The following is a 13,705-nucleotide window of genomic DNA, read 5'->3' as shown; positions in this document are numbered from 1 at the left end:
CTTGTAATAACACCTTGTAATAACACCTTGTAATAACACCTTGTAATAACACCTTGTAATAACACCTTGTAATAACACCTTGTAATAACACCTTGCCGCCTCCCGACAGGGCGGTCCAAAAACGAGACAGAGACGGATGTGGACAATAACCATAATGCCTTTTTTTGCAGGTGGCCCACATCTCTCTCTCACACACACACACATATTCCCCTCCTCTGAGCATCTCATTACGACTAAAGAGACTCGGCTTGCGTCCCAAATGGCACTCTRTTCGACAGTGCACTACTTTGGACCAGGGCCCTATGGGTCAAAAGTAGTGCACTACAAAGGGAACATGATGCCGTTTAGGATGCAGTTTTTGTCTGCGGGAGCCCGGTTTACTGCCACCTGTTGGTCCCAGTCACCCGCGCTTTTAACAGACCAAATTACTCGGCCGACGGAAATTGCTTGATGACGTTGAAGTGGATCGCGCCAAATCGTTAAGCAATCTGGACTCACGTCACCAGACGAGGACACTTCACATCCAGTCTTCTGGAGGTGTCCTCCAAGACTCTGGGTCCGGTTCAACCAGACCTGATTTTGCAATGTTTATGCTGTACCTTCTAAAACTGCTATTAAAAACGACGCTACTACTTTCATCTTAGCATCGCTATCTGGTCATCTAAAACCAGTCTGCCATTTTACTTCACCACAGGCCAACTAAATTGTTCACATGCTAACTGACTAACTCCACATTCTGCACCGTGCGTTTGATTGAACTGCGCCTTCTGACGACAGCATTCGTTGAGCCTTTATCGACGGAGGTAGGAAAGACCTCGACCCAAAGTGGCAAGAAAGCTTGTTTACGTCTAGTATGAGCCGCATGGACGCTGTTTACCCAATCGAACGAGGGACAGCACAGACAAGGAATAGACCCGAAAAGAAACCACTTTAAGAAAATAGCAACTGGGGAGAGATGGGAAGAGATAGGGGGATAGAGAGGAAAGAGATGGGAAGAGAGATAGGGGGATAGAGAGGAAAGAGATAGGGGGATAGAGAAGAAAGAGATGGGAAGAGAGAGATAGGGGGATAGAGGAAAGAGATAGAGATATAGAAGAAACAGAGAAAGGAATGTTTCAGCATAACTTCTCCCTTTAACGCCAATTATGGTCACCAACCAGCTTCCTGGTTTGTCTGGTTCTTTCCCCCAGACCACTTTGAGAAACGACGCCATGGCAGTGGGCACACAGCAGGGGCAATGACGCGAGTAAGTTTCAAAGTGGCAAACATCTTCAACCCAAACGAGCCGGTCTAGATAGCACAACTGGTGCAGGGAACTGGCCGTCCTCGAAATGTGTCAACATTTGAAGCAAAGAGATACTCGAGTCTCAAATGTTGATGATGTCCCACCCCCCCCCCCCCCGAATAGTGAATGATTCCTCTATCTATCTGACAATGGAGGTCTGACACGCACGCACGTGCACACGCACACACCAGACAGTGGAGTTATGCATACTGATGAATCAGTCCAATGGCAGCTGGCTGAGTGAGAGAGGACTGTGTGACCTGGACTGTGGCAAAACGGGTATCTTGTCTCGTCAGAGTCGTCATCGACGGCATCGACTTTGTTATTTCTCTGCAGGGCAGTGTGTGTGGGGCTCTTCAGCTCTCCTGGCAACACGGGCATACGTCAGCCAATGCACCTTTTACAAGGCTGGCAATAAAGATACAAACTACAACTACAGATCTGTGTATGTGATACCAACACGTGTGAAAGGAGTGCAAATCTCTCTCTTTCTCTTTCTCTCATTTCAAAAGGGCTTTATTGGCATGGGAAACATATGGTAACATTGCCAAAGCAAGTGAAATTGATAATAAACAAAAGTGAAATAAACAATAAATAATAGATTTTTTAAATTAATTAACAGTAAACATTACAGTTCCAAAAGAATAAAGACCTTTGTCTATATACAGTGTTGCGATGTGCAAATAAAGTACAAAATGGAAAATAAATAAACATAAATATGGGTTGTATTTACAATGGGGTTTGTTCTTTACTGCTTGCCCATTACTGGTCACGACTTGCTGCTGTGATTGCACACTGTGGTATTTCACCCAATAGATATGGGAGTTTATCAAAATTTGTTTTCGAATTCTTTGTGGGTCTGTGTAATCTGAGGGAATTATGTGTCTCTAATATGGTCATACATTTGGCAGGAGGTTAGGAAGTGCCGCTCAGTTTACACCTCATTTTGTGGGAAGTGTGCACATAGTCTGTCTTCTCTTAAGAGCCAGGTCTGCCTACGGCGGCCTCTCAAAATAGCAAGGCTATACTCACTGAGTCTATACATAGTCAAAGCTTTCCTTAAGTTTGGGTCAGTCACAGTGGTCAGGTATTCTGCCACTGTGCACTCTCTGTTTAGGGCCAAATAGCATGCTAGTTTGCTCAGTTTTTTCGTTAATTCTTTCCAATGTGTCAAGTAATTGTTTTTGTTTTCTCATGATTCAGTTGGGTCTAATTGTGTTGCTCTCCTGGGGCTCTGTCGGGTCTGTTTGTGAACAGAGCCCCAGGACCAGCTTGCTTAGGGGCCTCTTCTCCAGGTTCATCTCTCTGTAGGTGATGGCTTTGTTATGGAAGGTTTGGGAATCGCTTCCTTTTAGGTGGTTGTAGAATTTAATGGCCCTTTTCTAGATGTTGATAATTAGCGGGTATCGGCCTAATTCTGCTCTGCACGCATTATCTGGTGTTTTAGGTTGTACACAGAGGATATTTTTGCAGTATTCTGCATGCAGTCTATATTTGGTCTCTCTCCCTCTCTCCCTCCAGCTCCAAATGATCCAAAATGCGCCTCCGGCTAAAATTGAGGGAGGGGGGGGGAGAACCTAATTTCTCCTCTCCTCTTTTCAGATATCCTTTAAGTTCGCACGGAGGTAGGGCAGACTTTAGGAATTCCGTGCTAGTGCGCCAACCCTGGGGGAAGAGCTGTCGAAAAAGCAAGCCCCCCTTTTGCGCTTCGACTTTCTGAGCGAGCGAACGAGCGACCCAGTTCTTACATCCCATTCAATCTGTCAAACTGTCAGTTTACCAGAAGGACTTAGAGGGAGGACGGGGTGAGAAAGGGAGAGAGAGAGAGAGAGAGAGAGCTTCTCTTCAGCCGTACCTAGGCTTTGTGAACACGTTGACACGCTCCCCTAGTCTAGAACGCCTTGCCCTGTAAGAGGAGTCATTACCAAACGCCAGTCAAAGAAGTCAAATTGGCAGTGCCTCTAAAAGTGGCTTGCTAATATCAGAGCTCTTGAGTTTAAATATGGCCGCCACACTAACGCTTTCAACTGTCCTCCATTTGAGGGAGTTTTCCCTCAAAGGTGGGTTTCCTGAAACGTGAAGCAAACATATGCCACGTAGCAGACGCTTTTATCCAAAGCAACTAACAGCAGTGCATGCATATATTTTTCATATGGGTGGCCTCCATAAGCGCCATTCTCTACCAACAGAACCGCACAGGACGACAAACACAAAAACACAAAAGTCATAGAAGACTTAAAGAGAATGCATGTGTTGTGACTGACCCACCGGCAAATGGCAAATAGAAAATGGCCATTAGGCCTGTTCAGAATCGAGTGCTCGAGGAGAATCGAATTTCATCCTTGAAACATCATCGCTTTGCGCCAAAAGAGTCTGGTGTAAAACGGAGCGGGGATTACTGTGGTAATGTGGAGTCAGCGTTGTAGCGGAAAAGCAACGCGCCTTTATTTCTCAAACAATTATACCTCTATTTTCTCAGCAGAAAGATGATTTATTAAGTGACTCGCCTGTTCACAAACAAAGATGACGCGGTTCAAATTCCATTAAGTTCACTGACGGATAACGTCGAGCTCCACAGTGGCCATCAGACATGGGCAGAGTGAGTAGTAAGACGCAACATACTGCGCGTGTGCACAAGGTGGAGAGCACCAGGTGTACAGTACTAGATCAGAGAGCTTAGCATTGCCTGGTGGGAGACTGGTCAAATAAAGAACAATAAAACTAACAGATCAACTCATTTTGTAAAATAAACAAACAAACGTACCGGTGTCGAGGTCGGTGGCGAGCAGCCGCGCCACGAATGTGCCGACCTCCGTGTTCTCGAAGACGGTGATGGCGTACGGGTCGGAGGTGAACTGTGGCGCGTTGTCGTTCATGTCCTCCACGGTCAGGTGCACGGCCGCCTCGCAGTAGCGCCCGCCGCCGTCTAGTGCCCGCACCGTCAGGCGGTACTCCTCCTGTTCCTCGCGGTCCAGGGGCTGCTGGGTCTTCAGTTCACCTGGGAAAACGGAAGACGAAGAAAGGCACATGTCAATCAATCACACACACAAGCATGTGAATCACACACACACACACAGCCAAACACACACAGCCACACACACACACACACACACACACACACAACCCCACAAACCAAGACCACACAGACACACACACACACACACACACACACACAGAAAACACACACACACACACACACACACACACACACACACACACACACACACACACACACACACACACACACACACACACACACACACACACACACCACAGACCGCTTATTAAAAGTGATTGAAATCCACACACACTTTTCCACGATATGGCGCTTTCGGGATGCACTCTTTAAGAAAGGTCAAGTTTGACAAGGACAGATAGTGTTAGAACTGCATCGTCCACCTACCCCACGCCCTTTCAAGAAAGCATCAACATAAAACGCAAGTGAAGCTAAATGTTCTCTGAGCCGTTTAGTTCGGTGTGGACTGACCTAGAGCAGGGCTGTCAAACATAAGCCGATTTAATGCGGCTCACGGCTGGTTTGAGTAACCAAAAAATGACTGAAACCGAATCGATACCGTGTACAAACGACAATGGACCTACGTGCATGAAGCCTCTTAAGATAATTCACTCTGTCCAGCTTGTTAACAATCACCAAAATAAAGGTTAGGGTTAAGGTTGGGCATGCTGATCCGTAACTAGGGGAAACTTTACCTGAACATTTAGTTTCCGAAAACCTTACAAACTTGTCATGCTCATCTCGCCACACCTCTATTTTTAAGTTGGCATTAGCCGCTTCAGTGCGTTCAAAAGTAACACGCTTCGCACAGATCACTGAGGCAGACGTGTGTGTGGTGGTGTGTGTGTGTGTGTGTGGTGTGTGTGTGTGTGTGTGTGTGTGGTGTGTGTGTTGTGTGTGTGTGTGTGTGTGTGTGTGTGTGTGTGTGTGTCTGCATTCGGGCCTGTGTGTGTAATGAGAACTCATATCCTCTCGCATGCCACAAACCCCTTCCCCTGATCCAAGCAGCCGACCCACATCCAAACAACTAATGGTTTTCAGAAGAGGATGGAGAGAAATACATAAATAATTGACGGAGAGGAAGAGGGGGGGGCGAGGGAAAACGCAGGAGGACAGGAGTACTTGGCAGTTGAGAGCAGCCAGGAGGTGTCCTGGGATATGCCGCACGTCAACATTACCGGGGCCTCGCTGGACACACACAAACTGTCAATACCGACGAAGCCTCTTAGCGTTCCTCGCGTGCAACCATCCTCCTTCTCGGCATAAAAAACAGGACCCCCCCTCCTCCCGCGCGATACCCCTGACTTTATCCACTCTGCAACATTAGCTCTCCTTCTCCTTCAATTTGGTGCCACACCAAAAGAACTGGCCRGATTTTCCCGCTCTTCTTCTCTCCCTCTTCGCCGGCTCACATGGAGGTATCAAAGTACGTCTGAACTTGAACCACAATAAAGGGACTGTTGTTTTGTTGTAAAAGCATGTCTCTAGCCTACTCTACACTGCTGCAGTCTTGTTTCTTCACCAACCCTCTCTCTCCCTTCAGAAATAAACCAATGTAGCGTTTCTTTTTTAGCGTGGGAGTTAATGGGAGCTAACTGGCATTGCGTTATCTAAGGTCGGACTCAAGTCGTTGCATTTTGTCTCCGCTTTCTGCAGAGGAGACTCGAAAACGTCAGGCGAGAACAATGTCGATTGTATGTTAGATGAAACGTGGGTTCTTAGCGCCATGGCTCGCTAACCCCTCCGGGGAAATGTTCTGGGGCAAAATACATTAAAAATAACCATCTAAAGGATGAGACGTAAACAAAATCCACCTTGCCACTAGGGACACACACACACGCGCGCGCTGGGGTGGATGGATTAGAATTCGATCAGAAAGTGTGCATGACTGGCGTCCACACTGAGGGGGTTATTACCGTGTCTGTCTGTGACGATACAGAGGGAGGCAAAAGACAGGGTCCGTGAAGGGTAGTGTTGTTAGGGTCACACATCAAACCATGGCATTGTAAAACTGGTGTGTGTGTGTGTGTGTGTGTGTGTGTGTGTGGTGTGCGTGTGCTGTGTGTGTGTGTGTGGTGGTGTGTGTGTGTGTGTGCGCGCGTGTTTGTGTGCGGTGTGTATGTGTGGGTTAGTGTCGCACGTCATGCTGCCGTCACACACCCATGGATATTTGATAGTCATAATAACCTCTGACATGCCGTGAATACAAACTCGATGAATGCGAGTGCAGCGCAGCCATTTGAAATGACTTGAATCGACTCTACATTGCGGCAGACATGGACCTGTGGTTATTTGATTTTTGATTATCTGTATGGTAGCGTGGGCAGACTAGTCAACACATCGAGTGTGTTGAGGTGTAACACAGACAGACAGAAAAACAGACAGACACCTGTGTCGGGGTCGATGGTGAAAAGCTCGGCTCCCGGTCCCTGGAGCTCGTATGTGATGTGGGCATTGGAGCGGATGTCTGCGTCCGTGGCCGAGACCTGCAGGATGAGCCTGCCGGCTGGGAAGTCCTCGGGGACCCTCTCTGTGTAGAGGGACTGGGGGAGCGGAGAGACGGAGAGGGGAGAGAGAGAAAGTGAGGACAAGAGAATGTGTGGGAGGGAAGAGGGAAGAAGAGGGGGAGAAAAGATTGATGGTAGGGGCGACCAGAGAGAAGTAAAGGTAGAATATGCCAGAAAAGGCAGAATTCAATAAGGTATATGAACAAGAAGGGAGGAAATGGAGAGGTGTAGAATGAAAATACATTTACATCGACAGCAGCACCATCATTGTATGGACTTACAATCAGCAATGGAAATACATTATCTGCTTAAAAAAAAGCCCTTGATGTAAGAAAATTACCCCTTAATTTCCTGTTGCTTTCTTCGAAGAGGAACCTTTCCAAACCTCTTATTTTCCTCCCTCCCTCCATCGCTCCCTCCCTCCTTTCTCCCAGGTACTTGTCATGCATAGCGTGCACCCCCATACGCAGATAACACGGCCCGCCTTCTCTCTTTACCTTCTCGCAAACGGGGCTGTTGTCGTTGGCGTCCAGGACTTTGACCTCGACCACGGCCTTGGCGGCAAAGGTGCCGTCGGTGGCGGTGATATTTAGGAGGTAGTTGTCGCGCTCCTCGCGGTCCAGTGGCTTCCTGACAGACACTTTCCACTCGTTCTGGAGGTGCTCGATCGCAAACTGTCCTAGAGGGTCGCCTCCTGTATGGGGAGAGAGTCATTGGGGAGAGTCAATGAGGAGCGAGTCATTGGGGAGTCAATGGGGAGAGAGGCATTCAAACTAATGAACAATGCACCACAATACGGACCCTGCCTCTGCTTTCGAGAGGGCTAGTGGTTTTGTTTGTGCGTGTGTGTGTGTGTGTGTGTGTGTGCATCTCAAGAGTGTGTGTGTTTGTCTGTTTGTGGACTGTACTGAATCATACATGAATGACGGAAATATATACAAATTAGATGCATCCAAGCGTTTTCTATCAGGGTTAGTCTTGGAATCGGAGAAGATCTTGTCCTGTGAGTGGTAACGAAGGTCAAAGAGGAACTGCATCCATGTCTACCAGTTATCACATCCTATTTCAAAAGCTGTCCAGTCGTGCTCAACCCCCGGGATCTTTATAGTGCCTGAGCAAATCTACCTCAGGTAGCATTCATATCATTCATTTATCATAACCACTTCAAATTGCAGACCAACGTTCATGAAGCAAGTATGTTTGGTACACAGGAAACCGTAATAAGGAGGCGGTTTTTGTATAGTAGGAAATGTGAATCCAAGCTAATATGAGAGCTCATTTCAAAAATCTCTGGTTATTAAATGTGGCATAGTCATTCCTAATCTGCTAATTAGCGTTATTGAGATAATTACACATTTCCTTTTCTTCATTTTTTTTCTGATGACCTACATATTTGCCTTGAGCTTTCACAAATTAGTCGATTCAAAGTGTTTACAGATAAAGAATGTGCATTATATGTTCAGAGAGCAGATATCATCTCCCTATTTAAGCGGGTGTAAATGTCTAATCCTCTTTTGGGCGGTGTTTATTAAAGCGGTTTATTAACACAAATAGGGAAGTCTATAAGGCCATGAGCTGTGAGCAGAGCAATTACTGGAATGGTTAGAGACAAAATCTCACCTGTGATAAAGTAGTTGACTTGTTTGTTGATCTCCTCCGTGTCGGCGTCCGTGGTGCTCAGGATGGCAATGACTCCGCTGGGCGGAAGGTCGTCTTCGCTCACCGTGCCCTTGTAGATCTCGGCGGTGAAGCGCGGTGGGTTATCGTTGACGTCGGCCACGGTGACCTCCACGGTGGTGCTGGTCACCAGCTGCACCTTGTCTCCGCGGTCGGTGGCCAGCATGGCAATGGTGTACTTGTTGGTCTTCTCACGGTCGAGCTCTTTCAATGTCGTCACCCAGCCTGTCTCACTATTGACGGCAAACAGCTCCGAGATCTCAGCTGAGGTTTGTTTGGGGTCCAGGCTGTAGATCACTTGACCATTGGTGCCTGAGTCCTGGTCGGTGGCTTTGACCTGGATCACCGGCGTGCCATCTGGAAGGTTCTCCACCACGACCGCCTCATATGGGTCTGACTCAAACACAGGCTTGTTGTCGTTGAGGTCCTTGACCTGGATGTTGACGTCGACAGATGCCACCGTTTCGTAGCCCTCCTGTTGGCTCTGGGCTTGCAACGTGAGCTGGTACCACTTGGTGGTCTCGTGGTCCATACTCTTCTCCAGCTTCAGGGCCCCGGTGTCCCGATCCACCACGAAGACCTCATCATGGTTACTCTCCGGGGTGTTGCCCTTCACTAGGCTGTAGAACACCGGTTCTTCACTCTCCGCCTGGATGACGTCAATATCCGTGCCGATGGGCATGTCTTCGGCGATGGTGAACCGGTAGTGTGGCTCTGCGAACTTGGGGATCGGTACCTCAGGGGCCACTATCCTGATGTAAACGCGAACGACGGATTGCTTGGAAGGACTCCCAGCATCCTTTGCCCTAACGTAGAAAGCGTAGAGGTCGTTCTCAAGTCCGATGAGGCTCTCTTTGGTGACAATGACTCCACTGAAGGGATGGATTTCAAAGTTCTCTTCCACGTTTTCCATGTCGGCTTCGATGGTGTAAGCGATGTCGGCGTTGCTTCCCTCGTCCATGTCTGACGCGGCAATTTTTACCACGGTAGTTCCTCTGGGAACATCCGATGCAACATTGGCTTTGTACTCAACTGCCCTGAATTGTGGGGCATTGTCATTGATATCTGTCAAAATCACATTAATAATGCAGAAGCCTACTTTTCCGCCACCGTCCTTTGCCATGAGCGATATGGGGATGACCTTCTCAATGGCGTTCTCGCGGTCTAGGATCTCAAGGGTGAATATCTCTCCATTTTCATTGACTGAGAACTTGTCCTTGGCAAAATCGTTGACAATGTGGTAAGTTAGGCGCCCGTATGTGCCAGCGTCTTCATCTGTGGCTTTGGCCTCCGCCACTAACGTGCCGACCGGCGAGTTCTCAGTGAGTTCAACCACATAGTCGAGCTGGGGGAAAGTGGGGTTGTGGAAGTTGGCACCGTTGACTGTGACTTTGACCACGGCCGAGTTCCTGAATACACCGTCTGACACGGACACGTTGAGGTTGTACAGTGGCTCCATCTGTAGCTTACGGTGGTTGGAGATGACGATGGTCCCAGTATTTTTATCCATGGCAAAGTTCTGGTCCTTATTGCCAGACAGGATGGAGAACTCAAGCCTCCCGGCGTCTGAGCTGTCGGCGTCGGACGCCTGGACATGGGTGACGAAGTGACCGCGGGGGGCCAATTCRCTGACCGTGGCTTTGTAAGAGCTCTCAGTGAACATCGGAGCATTGTCATTCAGGTCAGTGACATCTACGGTCACAGTGACATCGCTGGAGAGGGCAGGCACTCCTCCGTCCACAGCGCGGACAGTCAGCTTGTGTTGCTGCTTTTCCTCCTGGTCGAGCATGCGAGCAGTCCAGATGATTCCTGAGTCACGGTCAATGCTGAAGTAGTCTGAGCTCTTTTCCTTGTCCTCAACTAGCTGGTAGAARAGCACTTTGTTGTTGCCAGTGTCAGGGTCTGTGGCGGCGACTTGCAAAACTGCCGTGCCGATGAAAGAAGCTTCAGAAACACTTGCGTTGTAGGACTTTAGTTGGAAGACAGGGGGATTATCGTTGACATCTTCCAGAATGATATCGACAAAGACATCAGCGTGGGCCCCAGTTAGTGAGTCTGTGGCTCTGACACTCAATTTATAAGCGGGGTGGGTCTCAAAATCCAGAGGTTGGATTACATGAATGACACCTGTGTTGAAATTGATGGAAAACTGACTGAAGGCATCTCCCTCAGAGATGGTGTATACTATCTTGGGGCCTTCAGAGTCAGTAGCCTGGACGTGAACTACAGGTGTGTGTAACTGGATATTTTCAGGGATTTCGATGCTGTAGAATGGCTTCTCAAACACTGGCATGGCTTTGTTTACTATAGTTATGGGCACTTCCACTTCTGCCGAGAGGGCTGGTTCTCCTGCATCTTTGGCCACAACGTTGATGACGAACTCACTGTTGAGGGAGTCTTTGTCTAACTGCTTTTTGAGGGAGATTTCTCCCAAGGGGCTTATCTGGAAGTGCTTGTTGTGTTCTTTCAGGTGGTAATGGATTTCTGAGTTTTGACCCATGTCCCCGTCCACCGCTGTCACCTGGTGGATGGCCTGACCCTCCTCTGCGTCCACTTGGACCAAGGCTTGATAGGGCAGGTTGACAAACATGGGCTGGTTGTCGTTCACATCTTCTAYGGTCACCATCACCAGAACGTGGGCCACTTCGGAGGAAGCGTCCTTCCTGGTCACCTCCACGACGATGTCGAACATGTCCTGCGCCTCACGATCGAAAGGTATCCCTGTGGTGGAGAGCACTCCAGAAGTGCGGCTAATTTGGAACCTCTTGTCTGGGTTCAGGATGGTGTAGAAGAGGGGTTCGTTGACGTGGTTCCCCACAGAGGCAATGACCGCTAATGTTTTCTTCTCAGAGGAGTTCTCTTTGACGTAAGCCTTGTAGGAGTCCCTAGTGAACTTCAGGCTGCTCTCCTTGTTCTCACGGATGTTGATCTTTACCGACGCTGTGTTGGCGAACCTGCCGTCCGAGACCCTCACCCTCAGCTCGTACCTGCTTCTTAGCTGGGTGACGTTCTGGATAGTGATGATGCCTGTGTTGGGATCCATCTTGAATTTCTCCCCGATATTCCCCTCTGAGATGGAGAAGAAGAGTTTGGAGTTTGGTCCGGAGTCGGCGTCTGATGCTTTGACTTTGATTACCTCGACACCTTTGTAAGTCGGCACGATCACTGATGTCTCATAGAGCTCCTGGCTGAACTGCGGCGAGCAGTCGTTGACGTCGATGACTTCGACGGTCACGTTGGCGGCTGTCTCGGCGAACAGACGCGGCATTCCGAGGTCATGGACCTGAATGGTGAAGCGGAACACACTCCTTTGTTCAAAATCCAGAGTGGTTGTCATTCTAATAGCTCCCGTACTCGAATCGATAGCAAAGTAGTTGTGGGCGAACGGCTCGACGATCTGATAGACCAGMATGGCGTTGGCATCGCGGTCAGCRTCCGAGGCGCGGATGACCAGCGGGGTGTTTTCTCTGGTCAAGACCACACTGTTGACGGGAGCCGATTCGCTAATCATGCCTGTGAACTCTGGCTGGAGGAAGATGGGGGCATTATCATTCTCGTCCTTCAGGTGAATCAGCAGAGTGGTGTTGCTAGCAAGACCTGCCATGTTGGTTCCCTGGATGGTAAGTCTGTACTCAGGGGTCATTTCATAGTCCAAAGCCCTTGAAGTTACAACCACACCGGAGTTTGGGTTTACATCAAATGTGCCGTCAGTGTTTCCACCTTTGATTTGGTAGAACACAGAGGACTGGCTGGTTGCTGAGATCATGGTCACAAAACTGCCGGGGAGGGCCAGTTCGCTGACCTCTCCAGAGAACTCCTTCTCAGTGAATCTGGGGGYGGCATTGTCCGACACGGTGACAGCGATGTGGACGGTGGCCGTGGCAGTCAGCGAGGGCGTTCCTTTGTCGGTTGCCTTCACAGCTAGTTCAAACTGGTTCTTGCTGCTTCGGTCCAGCTCCTTGGCCACGGTAACAGTGCCCAGCACCGGATCAATGGCAAATGAGTTTGCAACATTTCCTGTTCCAAAAAAAAGAACACAAACAGATTTATTAATGTGGTTGCTATGGCATTGGTTTTCATTCCAGCCTGCACTGTGTGCCTCAAACATTAAAACCAGGGTGTAATTTTAGGCTTCTTGATTACCGTAAATTTAATTAACTAGGCAATGTTCGCGCCCTCTAGGAAATTGAATTAGCATAATAAAAAGTTTAAGCTAGAGGTACGATTTTTTTGCAGTGGATGCATCTCAATCCACTGCATCCACCGATGTCGCAGCTGAGTATAAATGGAGACTGTTTAGAGCCAAAAGTAAGGGGTTAGATACATATCCTATATCTTCCAGGGTATAGGATACACACTTTAGAACAAACTTCCTTTAGATTTTTTTGGGAGGGACTATCTATTGTTACATGCAGTGAATCTGTTATTCAATGCTTTTGTTTGGGCTAATAGCAGTAGAACCCCCCCCCCTTCATTCTAGACATGACCCCCTTCACTCCCCCTTCACTCCCTCACCCCCAAATGGCCATGGCTCTCGATAAGGATTCATGAAGATTGCCTAATTGTGCACACTTTCCAATTACTCTAATGAAATTAAATGCTCATTTCCCCTCCTACACTCAAACTAATCCACAACCGATGGACATGGCCGCTCTGTGTTCTACACCAGTCCCCCTCTGATTTGAAAACCTGACTCATTCTCCGGCAAGACACATTACAATTAGCTTGAGTCATCTCAACTATCTGAAAAATGTACATCCTAAACAAAGAAACCAGCCAACGACTACATGCCCGACCCTCTCCCAAAACACAGCTTATTTACAGGGAAAACAATGGTGGGAAATTCAGAGGGGGCATCGGCCGAACTCCCACGTTTGGAGATCCTCTGACAAAGTCGTCAAAGTCCTCCTACTTTGTGTGAAGTATTTCATTCATGACCGAGGGTGAGTGGCCAGGGGACCTCTGGATGCCCTGCATACATTTTCCCCAGGCCCCTTGCGTTGGTAGCACTAACTGGGCTGCTATGCATGCCTCTACCATGACCAGCCAGAGGCTAGCGAATTCCAGTATGGCTGACATGTTAAGAACGTTTCCCCTAAGTACAGATCTAGGATCAGCTTCCCCTCCTCAAATCCTAACCTTAACCATTAGTGTAGAAAATGCAAAAATGACCCAAGATCAGCATCTAGGAGCAAATTCATGCTACTCCTGAGAATGTAG

The 13,705-nt window shown here is 48.4% G+C and overlaps 1 protein-coding gene across 1 annotated transcript in view; it reads right to left on the bottom strand.

Annotated features, from left to right (window-relative positions):
- The window catches only part of LOC111971278 (protocadherin Fat 1-like), a 98,244-nt gene that overhangs the window by 27,899 nt on the left and 56,640 nt on the right, over positions 1-13,705 (bottom strand). Inside the window, 5 exon segments of the mRNA XM_070446014.1 lie at positions 1,546-1,650; positions 4,050-4,283; positions 6,691-6,844; positions 7,306-7,502; positions 8,429-12,502. Coding sequence (XP_070302115.1) covers positions 1,546-1,650; positions 4,050-4,283; positions 6,691-6,844; positions 7,306-7,502; positions 8,429-12,502 — 4,764 coding nt within the window.

This window comes from Salvelinus sp. IW2-2015, linkage group LG13 (genome assembly GCF_002910315.2).
Source record: "Salvelinus sp. IW2-2015 linkage group LG13, ASM291031v2, whole genome shotgun sequence".
In the NCBI taxonomy this organism is placed as follows: Eukaryota; Metazoa; Chordata; class Actinopteri; order Salmoniformes; family Salmonidae; genus Salvelinus; species Salvelinus sp. IW2-2015.
This window is presented reverse-complemented; position numbering and strand designations above follow the sequence as displayed.